Source organism: Arvicola amphibius, chromosome X (genome assembly GCF_903992535.2).
Source record: "Arvicola amphibius chromosome X, mArvAmp1.2, whole genome shotgun sequence".
NCBI lineage: Eukaryota > Metazoa > Chordata > Mammalia > Rodentia > Cricetidae > Arvicola > Arvicola amphibius.
The window spans coordinates 133,647,344-133,666,081 of NC_052065.1; the positions used below are offsets into that span (position 1 = coordinate 133,647,344).

Genomic DNA, 18,738 nt, shown 5'->3' on the forward strand with positions numbered 1-18,738 from the left:
CAATTTGTGTGATGTTATTTCGGGGCATAAGCTAGCCGGCGATCAGGAGCAGGGCGGCAGGAACGCAGCCCGCAGCTCCTCACTACAGAGATCTGCCTGCCTGTGTTTCCCAAGTGCTGGGATTAAAGGCTTGCACTACCATGCCTAACAGTAATGACTGTCTCTTGAACAGAGATGAATGACAAAAATAGACCCTTCCTCTTTTGGAGTATGTATACAGAAAGGGGGTTACCAGTGCAGTAGGAAAGGAATAAATCTGGAGGGGGTAGGGGTGGGGAAGGAGGAGTCTGGGGTGCTGTTGAAGCGAGGGTCTTGCTGTGCTGTTGTTTGGAGACACTCTTCTTTGGTCTGATCTTCTGGAAGGGTTGACTTCCCCGTGTGGCCAGAGCACTGTACAACAGAGGGGTCTAAACTGTTGTCAGGCCTACAAATACCTGGCAACCATGAGAGGCTTGGGTGCTTTGGTGGAGAGGTCAGATCCCACAAAGAACTCTACTCGCTGGTGAATTACACAGAGATAGCATAGCATGGCTTGGAGGAAAGGCAACCCTCCTTGAGTGGGTAGGGGGTGTTTAGGATCTGGTTAGAGCTGAGACTGACTACCTGGGGGAAACATCTGCCTGACCATGAGATTTATAAAAGGTGAGAGTTTACTGCCTCCAGATTTTGCTGACTTTGGAAATGTTCTTTGCACCCTACCTTTTTCTCCCACCGTTTTCTGAAAGTTGTGGTAACTCAAGGATGCAAGGACCTGAAGCTGTTTTTCAATACTTTTTAGCGGGGCATTATTGAAATCAACCACTCCCCTACACACACACACACACACACACACACACACACACACACACACACACACACCCCGGAGTGCTGTACTGCTGGACTAATACAACAGTCTCCTCAGATAGTTTTAAAGCAGGGCTGATACTTTGACTGATACCACCAAGCCAGTGCCGTTAAGTCTGTCATTCCAAGTACTCTTTTATTCACAAGGGGAGTGCCAGGAAAAGAAAGAAATGCATGTCTGCACAGGACAGTGATGGGGGACCTGTGTCACTCTGTAACACTGCTTGCTCACAAAACTACCTTTCCTCACATTTTTTCTGCTCTTGTCGGACTTTGTTTTCCTCTCCTAGCTATCCTAGCCCGCCGTTTTCTCAACTGCAGGTACTTACACAGAGACTGGCAATTACTGGAAAGAGTGGCAAAGAATGCCATCCATGAAGGCACAGTCAGGCCTCTTTCAGGTAGGCTTTGAAAGCTGCTGCCTTCTGCTAGGATGCAGCAGCGGCTGTTGGAGCTTGGCTGGGCACCGAGTGGGGGCCTGCAGCCAGGCCCCTGCTGCGTCACTGCTGGGCAGAGGTGGACCGTCGGCCCTTGCCAAACGACCCAGGGGGTTTCCTGGGGCACAAACTAGGGCGAGAGGCGGCCAAAGTGTCACGCTGCGGGGGCAGAGGGCAGAGCAGCTAAGCTCGACCTCGCTTTCTCACGCTAGAGGCCAAGGCCTGCAGGAACCTCAGGGCCACCTCCCCAAAGTCCTTGGAGATCGAGAGCTCGCGCCTGGGCTCCATGGGAGCGGCGCGGGAGGTGGGTTCGAGAGAATTTCATTATTCTGTGTTTTGCCATCGCAGCAGGCGACCGCGGGTTGTTGTGTTTGAATGAATGAGCCCAGAGGCCGCGCCCAATGGGCGCGGGAGTCTGCTTAATATGCATGAGGTCTGCAGCCAATGGCTGGGCGAGGAGGTTGTTTTAAACGGCGGAGCCCGTTGGCCAATCAGGCGGCTCTCGTGGAGGCAGCTAGCGCGAGGCTGGGAGCGCTGAGCCAAGCGTCGTGCCCTGCGCTGCCCAGACTCGCGAACAATACAGGTACGTCTCGCACCGCCCGCGCCCGCCGCCGCCGCCGCTCCTGCAGCTGCAGCGGCACCCGCACAACTTTCCGGCCCGCGCCTCCGCGAGCGCGCCGCTACTGCTCTCGCCGGCCCGGCCCCTGAGCCCTCGCCGCCCCGTCTCCTCCTCTGCTGCTCGGGTGGCCAGAAAGGAAGAAGCAATTCAGGTGTCTCAACTTTTCTAGTGCCTGCGCTCACAGCCCGCTGCTCCTCCTCCGGGCTCGGCCCTCTCCGCACAGCCGCGCTCGGCGGTCGCCCCCGGGGGCAGCAGCCTGAGGGCTCCACAGCCCCTGGCCAGATGTTCCGCAGCTGCGGAAGCGCGGCGAGCAAGAGGCGGCTGCGGGCTCCGGCGGCGCGCGTCTCGGCGGTGGCGGCGGGAAGGGTGCTGGGCGCGCCCCAGCCCGGGAGCGACTCCGCTGGGAGCGGTCGCCCGGCTGGGGGCCGAGGCGCGGGCAAAGTTCGCGGGAAGGCCAAGGCGGACACGGTGCGGTTCCGCGGGCAAAGCCCGCGGCTCTGCAGGAACATGGCCGTCGTGGAGCGCCCGGTGGCCTGGGGAGGGGGGGCAGGTGTCGCCGGCGCAGCGGCGGGATGAGTATGGCTGGTGCGGGGCTCGGGCGAGGCCGGAGGGGGGGGGCCGGCGGCTGGCTATGACCGCGGAGCCGGGCAACGTGAGGGGCCGGGGGCGCTGCCTCGGGCCCCGCTGCGCGGAGCGTCATGGCTGCACGGGCGCCTTTGTTATCCCGAGGAGTGCGGCCCGCGTCGGGGGCGGGGAGGCCGGGCTGGCGGCTCGGCGCCCTCGGGCGGCCCGCGTGGGGCGGGGCGGGGCGGGGTGGGGGCCGGCGAGCGGGCGACGGTGGCGGGGCCCGGGCCGCTTTGTTCACCACCGTCGCCGCCTGCGCCGGCCGCGCGCGGATCAGCCATTTTAGCAAGCGGGGCTCGGAGGCGCGGCGGCCGCGACTGTCGCCCACCGGGCCCCACGTCCCCCCCCCCCCCGCCGCCGCCGCCCCCGGCACCGCGCTTGGCTCGGGGGTGGTAGCAATCGATTTCACGGGCACTTTCTTTCATCCCGAGGCTTTTGACAAAATGGAAGGTGAATTACGGGTGTCCGGAGCAATGGGGACGTGGCCCGACACGGGCTGTGCGCTGGACGCCTGGACGCCCCAGTGTTGGGGCGCGCCCCACCCGGGATGCCGCGGAGGGGTTTTAATGCTGCCCCGCGGGCCTTTGGTGCCAAGGGGAGTGCTTTAGTTTTACATGATGACCTTGGGTGTGGGAAAAGGAAAAGATGGCGGGAAGCGGGCGCGGGGGGGGGGTGAGGTGGGGGGGAACGGGGGACAGGGAGGATGACACGCCACAGCTGCATTTTTATTTGGAAACTTTGGAGAAAGTGTTCCTTGCTAGACCTGCATTTCTGCATTACACAGGGGAAAGACTAGTCCTTTTGATGTCCCCTCCCCCTTTTCCTGGTGATGAAGTGACAGGTTTCAACTAATAGTATGAAGGATACCTGCTTGCTTTCCAGATCACCAGTGCTGTAAAAAGCCATTTTTATAAGGCACATATATCAGCAACACTGGCATTTCACATCTGTTCCTATTTATGGTTTCGTTTGATTTCCCATCTAAACGTAAGAATTGAAGAGATAATCACCTAGTCGAAATGAAGTCTATCTCCCATGGCTTACCTTCTCTACGAACGTGGCTTCCCATTAGTTCTTCAGGCTTTTGGTTTTAGAAACTCTGAAATAGTAGCAGTTCAGTAATGTGGAGTGCTCAGCACCCCACTTTTAGGTTATCCCCATTTGAAGAACTTGATCACTCTACAGAAGTAACTTGTAAACCAGGCGCTTCATGCTGGTCAAAAGTTAAATGACAAGCAACAGTGAAGCTGATTTCTTTCCCACTCCGCCTTCTGCTGCCACCGTTGTCAGGAGCTGAGGGGGAGGAGAGTTCCTACCAAGAAACTTAATTTGGTTTTGCCTTTGCTTTCTCTTTGTATTTCTCATCCTATTTCATTGTGTTTTCTTCTCTTTGTCTTCTCTCCATACATCAGTCAGAATGGCTAAAGGTGACCCCAAGAAACCAAAGGGCAAGATGTCTGCTTATGCCTTCTTCGTGCAGACCTGCAGGGAAGAACATAAGAAGAAAAACCCCGAGGTCCCAGTCAATTTTGCGGAGTTTTCCAAGAAGTGCTCCGAGAGGTGGAAGGTATTTTGAGGGTTCAGTTTGTAGGCTACATTCGGGATTTGCTCACTTGCAGAGTTACCCAAGTGGCTGGCTGTTCTCTTCTTACCCTTTAAAATAAGTGCAGAGGCCCTTTTTCCCCACAAGGGGTTCTACAAAACCATTGGTCAGTATGTGCTCCACTGTATCCAGGAATTTAACAGGTTCTCTTGTTTGCAGACAATGTCCGGCAAAGAGAAATCAAAGTTTGATGAAATGGCAAAGGCAGATAAAGTACGCTATGATCGGGAAATGAAAGATTATGGACCAGCTAAAGGAGGCAAGAAGAAGAAGGACCCTAATGCCCCCAAAAGACCACCGTGAGTAGCTATAGAATATGTAGTAACAGTTGAAAGCTTTCCTCTTGCTGAAAAGAGTTTCAAAGGCTATTGCCTTTTTTAAAAAGTGGTGAGACAGGCTTCTAAACTCAGCTTTCAGTTCAGTGGCTGTCTGCTTGACTGTCTCAGCTTCAGAGCTTGACTGGTTCTTCACTAAGAATGAGGCATCTGACTTCAGCATACCCACTCGATCCCTTAGCTGTATTACTTTTCCCTTACCCAGCAGTTGGAAGACAAAGACACCGTACATTGCAGGATCACTAGACATTCTAAACTCTTCAGATTTATAGCATTGAATGTGGATTCCATGCAAGAGAGAAGAGAGATCAGGGCAAGAAGTAATAGTATTTTGGTGTGGTGTGTTTGGGCATACCTGTCTTAGAAGCCTAGTGCTTGGAGCCCAACGATGTAGGAGTGAAAGTTGGAATCTAGTTTGTGCTACATAGCAACACCTCTGTCTCAAGGAACGTGTGTGCGCGCACGCGCATGTATGCTTATCTGACCTATATAAATCTCTCCCGAAAGGTCTGGATTTTTCTTATTCTGCTCTGAATTCCGTCCCAAGATCAAATCTACAAATCCTGGAATCTCCATTGGAGATGTGGCCAAAAAGCTGGGTGAGATGTGGAATAACTTAAGTGACAGTGAAAAGCAGCCTTACATTACCAAGGCCGCAAAGCTGAAGGAGAAGTATGAGAAGGTGAGGGGACTGGAAGCTTCCCTGGTTGCTGGGGTGTGTGGCTGCTCTTCTAGATTAGACTGGGTGCTCTCCTTAGAGTCCAGTCAGTTCCCTAGAAGAAAGCTATGTCTGCTGATGTTCTTTCTTCTGGCAGTTCTCCCTCTCCCCCCCCCCCCCCTACATTTAAAACTAGTACTCTAACTGTACCTACACCCACCCTTAGAGGGAAAAGGGATTTGTTAGGGTTATTAACATGACTAAAAGGACACTTGAATGCCCATTGACTTGAAGATTTGAATGATCAAGGAACATATTTACATATGGAAACTGTTGCCCCTTTGCTTTCTCAAGTGAGGCCTGTATGCCCTTTTTACCTGTTTTTACAAAGGGCTGGGAGAATTTAGCTTCTTATTTCCCCTGTGTTCCTGTTCCTTGTAGGATGTTGCTGACTATAAGTCCAAAGGGAAGTTCGATGGTGCCAAGGGTCCTGCTAAAGTTGCCCGGAAAAAGGTGGAAGAGGAAGAGGAAGAAGAGGAGGAGGAGGAGGAGGAAGAGGAAGAGGAGGAAGATGAATAAAACTCTGTCTCCTTGTGAATACCTTAGAGTAGGAAAGCGCCGTGATTGACACATCTCTTATTTGAGCCGTGTCTATTGCCCTTGTTAGATTTAATTACAAAATTTGATCACGATCATATTGTAGTTTCTCAAAGTGTCAGTGGTTTACATGAAGTGGCCGTGGGTGTCTGGAGCGCCCTGAAACTGTATCAAAGTTGTACATAGCTCCAAACATTTTTCAAATGGAAAGGCACTCTCGTGTCCTCCTCACTCTGTGCACTTTGCTGTTGGTGTGACAAGGCATTTGAAGATGTTTCGGGCATTTTGTTTGCAACTCGTAAGGTAGTGTTAACTCTATGGTTGGTTATTGGCTAGAAATCCTGAGTTGTCAACTGTACATATCTATAGTTTGTAAAGAGAACAAAACAACCCAGACAGATTCTTGATGCTCCTTGTTTGGCTTGGAGGCTGTAAGGGAAGATGCCTTTTGGAGGAGGCCGTAGCTCAGGGCGTGCACTGTGAGGCTGGACCTGTTGATACTGCGGTGGGCATCCATTTAGCTTCAGGTTGTCTTGTTTTTGTATATAGTGGCATAGCATTCTGCTGACATTCTTAGCTGTGGAAAGGGGGGAGGGGTCAGCTGGCATGAGAAGTGTTTGGATTTTTTCTTTAGTTAAGTGCTGTAGATTTTCAGCTGTTTTTAAACTGTAGAGCTCATCATTGTCAGCGAAGCAAAGAACTACTGCATCAACGAAAGTTCAAGAACCCTCTGCACCTAAACGCAATTTGCAACATTCTGTTATTTTTTGTATGTTTAGAATGCTGAAATGTTTTTGAAGTTAAATAAACAGTATTACATTTTTAAAACTGTTCTGTATTACAATGGCCTAAATTTCTGACTCACCAGGCTTAGTGAAGCCACTTGCCTTCTTCTCCTAAAGCTGCTAAGGTCCCTTCCAGCTACAGACAGATTGGGGGGGTTGTACCTAAAGACACTTCTTGATTTGTGTCTGGCATTAGGGAGAAGTACTGATCATGCCATAGATAAGGTTTAGCAACCTAAAGAGACACAGGAAACCAAGCCTTTAGGAAAAAAAGCTCTGCCTGCCATCATGACTTTGTGGGGTGTAAAATATTTCAACCCCATTTCACCTTTACTCCAGCATGTTTAGTGGGGTACAGTTACTGGGCTCACAGAAGTGCTAAGCTGCTGCTTTTGTTTCCTGGTCCCCATGAGGTGCTATGGCATAGAGCGGCAGAGTAGAAAGAAGACTTCCATATATCCTCCATATATGTGTTTTACTCCTTCAGAACCTCAGGAATGAAAAGGTTCCACCTTAGGTCTGCATTTGAAGGCTGATGTGTCTGTCACTACAGAATCGTGGAGGACTGGGTGGTGGTTGAGTGTTCATATTTCCCAGCATTAATACTTGGATATGTATGCTTAAAAGTAGAATTTGCTGATGCTTTAGTGGCATTTTGTAAACAGCAGCTTTTAGCCTGAGATATTCAGAACATGCATGTCTAGAGATGTTCCCTCCATGCTTTCGAATCAAAGATTAAGTCAGTCTGCTCACAGCCCCGTCTCTACCCTCGAACATTCTCTCACATCTGAACAATTTGTCCTTTCTCCAATTCTTCACTCATTAAAAACTCTTGGTTATGAGGTTGTCCAGAGGTACTTGCTTCAACCATGCCCATGTTACTTGGCATCTTAGCCTGCAGCTGTTGATGCTGCCCAATACACACTACAAGGCAAGAGCTGAACCATAGCCAGCGTCATCAAATAAGAGAAGCTCAAGCCACCCATGGATGGTTTCTCGCTAAGCAGTGCTCACTCCTCAGTCTGTAACTGTAGCACCCACGGAAGAGCAACTAGGCTGTTTATCTCAGGTTCTTGAGTAGCCACATAGAAATAGCAAGGTGAGTTCTGAGAGTCAGACAGTTGGGTAGAAAGGTGGGTTGAGGCTTGCTTGGCCTGTCAGCTGCTTGCAACAAGATTTAGAAAAGTGTTGATGCTGTGGTAAGATGTGGAGATGTATGTCCTCTGAAGCTTCTGAGATGCTGTAATGTGGTTTAAGCTTCACTTGGTTTCTAGACAATAGTGCATTCTTGTAATCCCAGATTGTTAACGCTTTTTAAACAAAAGAGCACTACCTGCTTCCTTGAAGGATCTCTCATGCAACACTACCCTGTGAGGTAAGATGACATTTTATCCTTTGGAAAGAAGCTTGCTATAATATAGTAGCCATTGTCTATTGTGTTTTGATCTGGTCACAAATATACCTGAGGATGGTGGGTGCATTCATTTTCTGAAATAAAGTTTTTTAATCAGTTTTTTTTTCCCCAAAAGTAATCACTGGGCTGTCTGTAGTCTGTTTCAGGTCCTGAGATTTTGGATGTAAACACATTCCAACCTCAGTAGCCAGCCATTGGTCTGAGCTAACATTTGATAGACTGATACTATCACAAAGGCTCTAAAGTTCCTCTGTCAACCTTTCAATCAGGAATAGAGGGGTTTGGATCTGGAATCTTCTGCCAGGATACACATAGAGTTTGAAGGCTGTTGATGGAGTGCTGTTTGATGAAGTAGCTGGGTGCTTAGCTTAGGACATGCTGTCCTGGTTGAGAGGCCTGCACCGTCCTCTCTACTTGTTTCCATGCTGGAGGATTTGGTTGCTGCTTGTTTAGTTTTGCTATTTTACCATGTGGTAAAGAAGAGCTGTTGACAGTGCTTTACCTTTTAGCTGTTCTCAGGGGTGCAATGTTGTTAATATCCTTTCTCCTTGTCAAAAAGGCAGGAGGTCAGTGTGCCCCAGGACAAGGAGTTTTGGAAGACTTGAATCTGAGGCAAGGGGCCTATCTCTTATTCTCAAGCAGCTCTCAATAGCACAAACAGCACATGCCAGTTTATTATTATAACTTACATTGAAATACCAGCAGGGAAGTGAAAAAACCCAGAGAGTAAGAAAGTATTTGCAAAATGTGTATAATATGGTGTTTACAGTATGAAAAAGAACTATTACAAGTCAGCAGTAAAGCTAGGCAGAGTAAGGCATGCCTGTGTTTTCAGCAGTTGGGAGTCTGAGACACAAGAGTCAAGTTCAGGGCTTGCCTGGGCTATATACTGTGACCCGGTCAAAAAAGTAATAAATGTTGTAATACATGAAATTCAGCAAACTATTAAGTAAAAATATCTTCTTGGTTTTTTGAGACAGGGTAACATCCCTAACTGTCCTGGAACTCACTCTGTAGACCAGGCTGGCCTCAAACTCACAGAGATCTGCCTGTCTCTGCCTCCCGAGTGCTGGGATTAAAGGCGTGCGCCACCACTGCCTGGCTAGTAAAAATAATTTTTAAGGGTGGTCAGAGGCTGAGGAGAAAGCTCAGTAGGAAAAATGTTGTCTGAAAGCATGAGGACCCGAGTTCAACACCCAGAACTCAAATCAAGTCAGAGAGTCTGGGGCATGGCTAAGCAAGTAAGAGTACTGGCGCTCATCTAGAGGACACAGGTTCAATTCCCAGCAGCCACATGCTGGCTCACTGTTGCCTGCAACTCCAGTGCTAGTATCTTCTTTTGACCTCCACAGACATGGCATGTATGTGGTACTCAGACATTCATGTAGGCAAAACATTCAAGCACATATAAATAAATAGACAAGTGTCCTGGCACATGCTTGTGATCCTGGTGCTAGGGAGGTGGAAATAGGCAGTTCCTTAGGGCTCACTGGCCAGCCTAGCCTACTTGATGAGGCCATGTCCTAGGTCCTAGAAAATAAGATGGGCTGGGGGGCTGTGACACACACCTTTAATCTCAGCACTTGGACAAGTAGAGGCAGGTAGATCTGTGATTCTGTGACCAGCTTGCTCTACAGTGTGAGTTCCAGAGAAACTCTGTCTCGAAAAACCAAAAAAAAAAAAAAAAAAAAGGGCTGAGGAGAAATGACACCTGAGGTTGTCGTCTGCTCCTCTCAGTTTGCTTTCTGTTGCTGCGATAAAACAGTGACCAAAGCAACTCGGAGAAGTAGCATTTACCTCAGTTTACAGGTTAGAGTCCACTATCCACACTATCCAGGGAAGGCAATGCAGGAACTAAAGGAGAAGCCATGGGGTCACTAACTCAGACACCTGTAGTCCATGCTCAGTGCAGCATTGTTTACAATAGCCAAGTTATGAAAATAATGTAGATAAATGTTCATCAGTGATGAACTAGTGACTCCCAGAAAGAGATTGCTGAGTCATATCCTGGCTATATTTGTAGAAGTGATACATTGTGTTGATTAATGGCATCGTGACTAGAGTAGATTTTAGGTTCTCTCCACATGCACACACATACGCTCGATGTGGGATGTTGTATATACTAATTGGCTTGACTATGGTAATCCCTTCAGTATGCATATGGGTATCAAAATAACATGGTCTGGGGGTAGAACTTAGTGGTAGAGCACTTGCCCAGCATGAGCAAGGTCCAGGGTTTTATCACTAGCACCGCAAAAGCAATAAATTTGTGATGTTGTACGTTTGAAAAACATGCACTAAAACTAGCTAACAGCTGGCTACAGTAACACACGCCCCAGGGCAAAGCCCTCCAGAAGTGAGAGACCTGAGTTCAAGGAGTGCTGAGCCCGAGGAGGCGATCAAGCACAGATAGAGAAGCTCAGGAAGCCCAGCTGGTACCCAAAGGGAAAGGTGTGTAACTGCAAACCCTCACGCCCAGTGTGCTCCAGTCTAAGAGGATCCATCTTTCACTCTTGGGACCAAACCAATTTTTCATTTTTTATGCTTTTATTCCCCAGCAATTTCCCTCTAGGGAGCTTTTCAGCCCCAAACCCCTAGTAGAATCTGTCTGCTGCAGCTCTAGACATTTCCCCGGAGGAAAACAAAAGCCCTTGGGCTAGAAAGGGGTTTTCGCTTTTTCTCACTCCCTCTTGTAAATATGCGGCTAGCCTCAGAGCATTTCAGGAAAATCGCAGAGAAGCTCCTGGTGCTGGCCCTCAGGCTCTGGTTGAGTGTTGCAAGCCGCACAGGAGAAGGAGAGGCATTTTCCAGGCTGTATTTTGTTCCAGGCCTGTGAAGGCTTTTTTGTTTTAAAAGACTTTTGGAAGCGTGTCAATAGTGATGCTGTGGCAATGTTGATTGCGAAGTTTGACAGTTCCCATTTCAAGATGTGGGGAGCATATGATGTGCTTGTCCTCTGTCCAAACCCTCCCTAGTTTACATGGAGAAGGGCTGATATTTCAGCTAGAAAACATTAGCAGAAGGCAGAAATATGTCACTTAAAATATTGAGCTAGTCATGATGTGTTAAGTATGCTTGAGCTGGAGCTGGTTTTTCCTTCTATATGAAGAACTATCTTCTGCGTGTATTGTATATGTGTGCATATAATGTATGATATGTGATACATATGCATTTATATGAGAAATAGGACTTCCTAGCAGAATATAAAGATATACCAAGCCAGGCACGGTGATGCCACCCTTTGATTCCAGCTCTTCCGAGGTGGGGCAGGATGACTGGGGTTCACTGGGCTACAGAGGGAGACCCCGTCTCAAAAGAATAAAGCTTGATGATAGAATACGTGCAAAGCCCTGGCCTCCATTTTCAGGACTCCAAAAATAATAGTATTGACATGAGAAAAATTCAGAAAACTTGAGGACAGAAATTGTTAATACATTAGAGAAGAAATTTAAGGTCTACTATAAACAAAAACTGAGTTTCCAGTAGGAAACAACAATGAAAAATCACCTCATAGCCTCCAGAATAGAGAAAAATGGGGTGAACCAATGAGTTTAATTAGGGTTCCTTACAGGAGTGTGGGTGGGAGGCAATTTACAAGCGTATGGCTGACTGACTGGGAGCTACACCACAGACAAATGTCTCTTCTTCCCCTAGCGACCATTAACTACAGAGTGACTTCAGGTTCAAAAGACAGTGTGCTTCTGGTAAAGCACCAGCTGGGAAAGGGTTTTGTAAGTCTGGTAGAACTTACTGAAACTAAACGTGTGCACACCCTGTAGTGCAGCACTTCCAGGTGTAGGTATGAATACCCAACAGTAATATGCCCATACTCACTTGCTATGAACAGACAGGATGTTCATAATGGTGCTACTTGCAACAACCGCAAACTACACACAAATTCGAGTTCAGTTGTGCTATGTTCATGCAGCAGAAGTTTTTGCAAGCGTGAAGGCCTGTGAAACCTATGTATGTATAACAATGGGGGTATCTTGGAGACATAATGTTTTCCCCATAAGCCTATAGAATATACTTTTATTGTATATTATGTATTTTTTCAATTAAACAATTACAGGCCTGATCAGGGCAAGGCTAACGGTGATCTATTCCTTGAGGTACCGCTCCAGACAAGATGGCTAAAGCGGAACCCACTGAAACTGCAACCACTTCACAGTTCACCTCATGAAGTCTGTTTGCTTTGCCGGTAAAAATGAAGGATTTCTGTAGAACACACAGGTGTGAAAGATGGAAAAAAGCATCAAGTCTTTCCCATAACGTCCCCAAGTCTTGGCCTTAAAATAGGGTGCACACTGGGTGACACAGGAGCATGGTATAAAGAACCGCCACTAAAAGCAAGCTTTGCTTGAGCAGAGCCAAAGCAGTGTGTTTGTCAAGCATGTTCTTCTGAAAGTAGCAGGTCTAAAGGCTGCAGAGTCAAAGACGCCACTTATGTGGAGCAGCAACTACCAAATTCATTGCACTAGACACATCGTTAAATGAAAAACGTCAGACCTTAGTAGACCCTATTGTGAGAGTCCATCTACATAAAGTTCAAACCCAACAACAAAGATGGATTCCTGCTCAGCTTAGTGGACCACATATTCACTGGACATATAGTCTCTCCTAATTAAGAAGTGGGGGGGGGTTGTGCATATGTATGTCAGTGTGATGTACATGAGTGGGGGTACACGTGCCCAAGCATGTTCACAGAAGCCAGGGGAAGGCACCAAGTGTCCTGATCTAGCCATCTTTCTTCCTCCCCTGACACAGGGTTTCTCACTGAACCGCTAGGCTGGCTGCCAGCAAGCCTCAGCAATCTTCCTTCCCCACACTGCAGTGCTCGAGTTTCATGAGAGTGTATGGTCATGCCTGGGAGCTGAACTCAGGTCTTCATGCTTGTCTAACAGGCACTCTTATGTGCTGAGTCATCCTGTGGTTGTGTGTGTGTGTGTGTGTGTGTGTGTGTGTGTCTTTAAAGGAAAATGTCCTGAACTTGCAATGACAGATAAGATAATCTGGGTCAAGTTTCCCATTGAAAAATCAGATATTAAAATCATTTGAAAAACATTAATGAGAGCCAAGCATGGTGGTGCATGCCTTTAATGTCAGCACTCAGAAGGTAGAGGCAGGTCTGTGAGCTTGAGTCCGTCCTGGTCTACATAGTGAATTCCAGACCAGCCCAAACCGAAACAGTAATGAACTCATTAGATCAAAATGAAACCAAATCCAAGAGACCTGAGCTTCACCATGAGTCCCAGACCAGCCTGAGATACATATGGTGACCCTGTGCCAAAATAAAGTGCTGTCCAAGGCCAGGCTCAACCAACAGGGTTGGTACATGTAGCTCAAGCTGGCCTGGAACTCACGATGTAGCTCAGTATGGCCTTAACCATGGCTATCTTCCTGCGCTATTTTCTATCGTGCAGGGCTGACAGGCCAAAGTCTTCACTTTGAGCTTGGTAAGTGCTTCTGCCCATAGGTATTGAGGTTTGCTGCCTCGAAGGAAGTTGCTAAAGGGCCAAATTTTAGCTGTGCCTGTCTCCAGGGGTTAGGACAAAAACTCACAATACAAAGTTCACTGAAACTCGACAGGTGAACCTCGTGCCACTGTTCAAGGACAAATGTCTGACAGAGCTGGGACAATTAGTCTAAGGAAAGATAAAACCCAAAGCCTGCCTGGAAACACACACAGAAACTGATTGTGGGGATTATCGACCTAAGGTTAGAAGCTAAAGAAGGGTAGCTTAGTCACATAGGGCAAGGGGAGATTTTGTAATCAACTCACACAAAACCAACAGCAACCATGGAGGACTGACACAATATGGGATGTTCTATCTGGAGTTTCTGCTCACTCTAAGGCATCAATAGAACAACCATGCAAACAGAGCCAGACAAAAGCTTTGCAACACATCTAGCCACAATGGCCTCGCATCCAGAATGCCCAGGGCACTGGTGTACCAGACTCATTAATAAGAAAAAGACAGAGACCCCAGAGGGGGAATGAGCTCAAGATTTGAGCAATTACTTCACAAAGAGGGCATCAAGTGTGTACATGCGTGCATGCGTGCGTGCATGTGTGCGTGCGTGTGTGTGTGTGTGTGTGTGTGTGTGTGTGTAAAGGTGTGTGGCTCATTAGCAATAGCGAAAATGAAAATTGCAATGAGATGCAGTCAGAAATCCATCAAATTGGAGAAAATGAATTAGACAATTCTGAGCATTGCCCAAGACTTAGAGCAAGGGGAAGCTCTTAGGCTACTTCTGGAACTTTGTATTGGTCTGGCCACTTTGAAACACGGCCTGCACTAGTTGGCGAGTAGAAGGCCAAGGGACATCTTCACAAAGTGGTGGGCTAAAGGAAGTAGAAACCTAATGTCCCTCATGTATGTGTGCAATTTTCAGTGCTCTAGTATAGTGGGAGTGAATATCAGGTGACCGCAGCAGCATGGTTGAACCCACACTGATGAGCGTAGAAATGAGGTGCTTTGACTTAAGGAAAGTTCATAACATAAAATTAAACTGTTCAGACATGCAGAGATAGTTCAACTCTAAAAAAAAGAAAGTAGCAGTTACTTACTGTAGGAGTCAAAATAGCACTTAATCCCAGTGAGGGATGAAGGAGATTGGTACTGTAAAGACTCTTTTTTTTTTTTTTTTTTTTTTTTTTTGGTTTTTCGAGACAGGGTTTCTCTGTGGCTTTGGAGCCTGTCCTGGAACTAGCTCTTGTAGACCAGGCTGGTCTCGAACTCACAGAGATCCACCTGCCTCTGCCTCCCGAGTGCTGGGATTAAAGGCGTGCGCCACCACCGCCCGGCCTGTAAAGACTCTTATGTGAGTCAAGTTCCCCCTAAACTCGTGTTGAAATCCCATTCTCCCAGGACCTTATAGAACCTGACCACATTTGGACTAAGTTAAAATAAGGTCATTAGAGTAGTCTCTAGTCCACTCTGACTGGTATCACTAGGAAAAGACAAGAGTGAAACAGAAATATACCAGCAAGATCATAGAGAACACAAGCAGAATATAGACATGTGTAAAGCAAGAGGAGAAGCCCCAGAAGAACCCAAATCTGCCTATCTGCTTTAAACTTGGACTTTGGGTTTCCAGAAATATGAGAGACTACATCTCTGTTGTTAAAATCACCCACTCTATTACGGTACTTTATTGTAGCCAAAGAAGACTAATACAGGATGTTGCAGAAGGGAGATGCTTCCAATTTTGTATTTCTTGATGAGATGTTGAGAACACACACATGCACACGCACATGCACACACACACATTGTTTTCAGACAAGGTCTCAGTCTATAGCCTGGGACTAAGTTCAGACTCACAATCCTGCTCAAGCTCTTGCATGTGGAGATTTCAAGATGTACAGCAGAAGTGTATGAGTTGGTGAAAAGGCAAAACAAAAAGATTGTGGCTAAAGCCAGGCAGTGGTGATGCACACCTTTAATCCCAGCATTTGGGAGGCAGAGGCAGGCAGATCTCTCTGAGTTTGAGGTCAGCCTGGTCTACAGAGTGAGTTCCAGGATAGTCAGGGCTTTACAAAGAAACCCTGTCAGAGAGAGAGAGAGAGAGAGAGAGAGAGAGAGAGAGAGAGAGAGAGAGGAAGAAGAAGGGAGGGAGGGAGGGAGAGAGGGAGGGAGGGAGGGAGGGAGGGAGGGAAGAAGGAGTATAGCCATAAAATCTCACTATCATGATTACCTAAACACTAGCTGAACAACAAAGACATGACAACATGGGCGGGGAAAAGCCCATGAGGCCTCAATCCTACACACACACACATACACACACACACACACACACACACACACACACACACACACACCCCACTATGAACAAATGAGATGAGAAAAGCTGGAATTGGGAGAAACAATCTTTCCCACAGAAGAGCACTCCAATTGGTTTTCTAATACCAAATGGTCATCCCTGAAAAACACACGTACAAGTAACATTACACAGACTAAGCAGGTTATGTTTAGGAATATTTGTTTATGTACACACACACGTGTGTGTGTATGTGTATGTGTGTGTGTAACAGCAATTTATGAAAAGAGGCCATGAATTTGAAAGAGAACAAAGGTATATGGGAGGATTTGGAGGGAAGAAAGGGGAGAGAGAAATGTTGTAATTATATTAAAATCTCAAAAAGAAAAGAAAAGAGGGTGTGTCTTGGTCTGGAAAAACAAGTTTGCAGTCAAATGCTAGGCAAAAACTCTTTCTTTTGACTGCCAGGATTATAGGCATAGGCCACCATGCTCAGGCGATGTTTGTTCTCCTGTAAGCAGGTTTATTGACTTAATGTTTCATGTATCAGGCAATTCATTTTTTCCAAATGAACAGTCTGCATATATATGTCTGCGACAGAAAAGCAGAAAGGGATTATTTGGGAGAAGGAACTAGCCAGGAGAAGGACACAAAAGATAGAAGAAGGGGACAAATATGAGCAAAGTACAATGACACATATGCATGGCAATCTTAAATGAGCAGGTGTGGTGGTACACATCTTTAGTCCCAGAGCTCAGGAGGTAGAGGCAGGGAGATTTCTGTGAGTTCAAGGCCTGCATAATCTACATAGTGAATTCCAGGACAACTGGGGATACAGTGTAAGACCGGGTCCCAAAACAGCATCAACAAAAGGTTGTAATGAAACCCATCACTTTTATGCTAATTAAAATTAATAAAAAGATTTTAAATTATGCGTTTCATAGTGAATTTATAGTGAATGTAGATTTATACAGATACATTGACCATAGTTTCACTACCTTAGAAAGAGACCCATTAACTTTTAGTTGTAAACTCTTGGCCCCTAATTATTTGGGCCTGTGGCAGCTATGAACTGACTTTCTCTCCCTCCAGGCCCGTTACAGACATTACATAAACGGAAGCACATGGCATGTAGATTGTAAGGGCTTTGCTTTGACTTAGTGTATGTACCATGTTCAAGGCTCATTCATGCTGTAGGATGCCTCAGAATTGCTTTTCCCCCTGTTGTAGGATAATCTTTTTGAACACTTTGAAGATGTGTCTTTGCCAGAGCACCTTCTGATTGGTTTCATAAAATGCTGAATGACCAATAGCTAGGCAGGAAGACTTTAGGTGGGACTTGTGGTCAGAGAGAAAGGGGGAGGAGGGCATGACAGAGACACCAGAGGACACAGAGAGGAAACAAGAGGTGCAAGATGGAAGAGAGTAAAAAGCCACGAGGCAAATCATAGATTAATATAAATGGGTTAATTTAAATTATAAGAGCTAGTGGGATAAGCCTATGCTAATTGCCAAGCTTTCATAATTAATACTGTCTCCATGTCATTTTTCTGAGCTGGTGGCCCAAAGAAAAATTCATATACATTCCCCCTTTTTGTTGTTGCTGTTGTTATTTTTGTTTGTCTGTTTTGAAACAGGGTTTCTCTGTGTAACCCTGGTTGTCCTGGAACTCATTCTGTAGAGCAGGTTGGCCTTGAACTCAAAGATCTGCTTGCCTCTGCCTCCTGAGTGCTGGGATTAAAGACTTGTGGCACCACCACCATCCCTTTTAACAATAGTCTAACTCCATAACCCCAACTGGCCTCAAATTTCCAGCAAATCTTGCCTCAGCTTCCGAAGAACTCAGATTAGAGACATGCACTGCCATGTCTGGCTCCCCCATTCCTATGGATGGCAGAGTGTATTGTGTTTACCTATTCATCAATCGCTGGGCATTCAGCACTGTTCTGAGCACTCAAGTACAAGTGTGCACTTCTCCATTGTCCTAGATGCATGCTTAGAAGCAGAGCCACTGGCGATGTGGTAATTGTGTTTGACTTCCTGGGGAGCCACCAAACTGTTTCCCCAGCAGCCATACTGTTTCTCATGACCAGGGTAGAATGGATTGAGTTGCTTCGAATTCTTGTCAACTGTTGTTATCCTCTGCTTTAGAAATATTCCAACCATCTCAGTGAGAAGAAGATGGCATTTCCCTGTTGTTTTTATTTGTCACATTTGATGGCATAGAGACTCTTATTGCTAATGACTATCACCTCAGTTTCTTTAGGTGAGGAAGCTGGGGCACAGAGAGGTTGAGTAGTTTGTCTCACATCACCCAGCCCAGACGCCTCTTTCCCTCTAATAGACCCGCTGCCTATGCTAAAGGCAGGACCTTCTCATCAGATGATCTGAAGCTGGAAAACAATGCCAGAGCGTCCTCTGAACATAAGAGTCTGTCTTGGCTCTTTGGATCAAGCACCTGCCCCTTGGGCGTTTGTCATGACCCCTGAGTAGGCCTTCTGACTTGTCTAGTTTTCTGTTGCTGTCACTGACAGTTCCATGGCATCACTGTACAGCACATGTTCCTGTCACCAGCCTACTGTGAGGGACTCTGGGCTTCCAAATACCCAACTCTTTGACACATCTCAGCTCAGCAGTAGGTAGAAATCCCAGTATGTCAACACTAGCAGTGTCTTATGAGAACGGCAGGTCCAACCTCTTCTGGTTCATGGAGGAAACTGACTTGGGGCTGATTGAAAGTGTTTTGAGGCTTCTCATAATTCTTGATATGACGCTGGGGACAGAGCTGATCTCCTCCTGTTTGTACACATGCCTCTCTTGGCTCTTCTCATGCAAGGGAACATGTGCGAAAGGCTAGGCTGCCGGGGAAGGGCAGAGGCCCACTGTCAGGGCTCAGGAAAGCAGGAGGCCAGAGCGTTGTAGGCCGCAGGCAGGTGGGGTGTTGGTGAGTGATCAAGTTGAATCTGCCAAAAGCTAGATTTGACCGTCCCAGTGGAGGTGTCCTCGACCTAGTGGAGCAAGATTGTCTGTCCTAGTGACAGGTTAACCAAAGCACTTGAGAA

At 47.1% G+C, this 18,738-nt stretch overlaps 1 protein-coding gene across 2 annotated transcripts; it reads left to right on the forward strand.

The window, feature by feature from the left end:
• The first annotated feature begins 1,771 nt into the window (after positions 1-1,771).
• On the forward strand, positions 1,772-6,520 carry Hmgb3 (high mobility group box 3). 2 transcript variants are annotated; one of them, XM_038316763.1, is made up of 5 exons: positions 1,772-1,863; positions 3,936-4,090; positions 4,286-4,425; positions 4,969-5,143; positions 5,561-6,520. In XM_038316763.1, exons 2-5 carry the CDS (start codon positions 3,941-3,943, stop codon positions 5,696-5,698), a joined length of 603 nt encoding a protein of 200 aa, XP_038172691.1. In that variant the 5' UTR covers positions 1,772-1,863; positions 3,936-3,940; the 3' UTR covers positions 5,699-6,520. The 2 variants fall into 2 exon arrangements, with proteins under 2 accessions (XP_038172691.1, XP_038172692.1); XM_038316764.1 differs by lacking the exon at positions 1,772-1,863 and adding an exon at positions 1,894-2,050.
• The last annotated feature ends 12,218 nt before the right edge of the window (positions 6,521-18,738 follow it).

Excerpts from the sequence above, each read along its gene's own strand:
- Hmgb3 (XM_038316763.1), top strand. The coding sequence starts at position 3,941 with ATGGCTAAAGGTGACCCCAAGAAACCAAAGGGCAAGATGTCTGCTTAT. Across the intron at positions 4,091-4,285 it reads AGTGCTCCGAGAGGTGGAAG|ACAATGTCCGGCAAAGAGAA; the intron begins GTATTTTGAGGG and ends TCTTGTTTGCAG. Across the intron at positions 4,426-4,968 it reads AATGCCCCCAAAAGACCACC|GTCTGGATTTTTCTTATTCT; the intron begins GTGAGTAGCTAT and ends CTCTCCCGAAAG.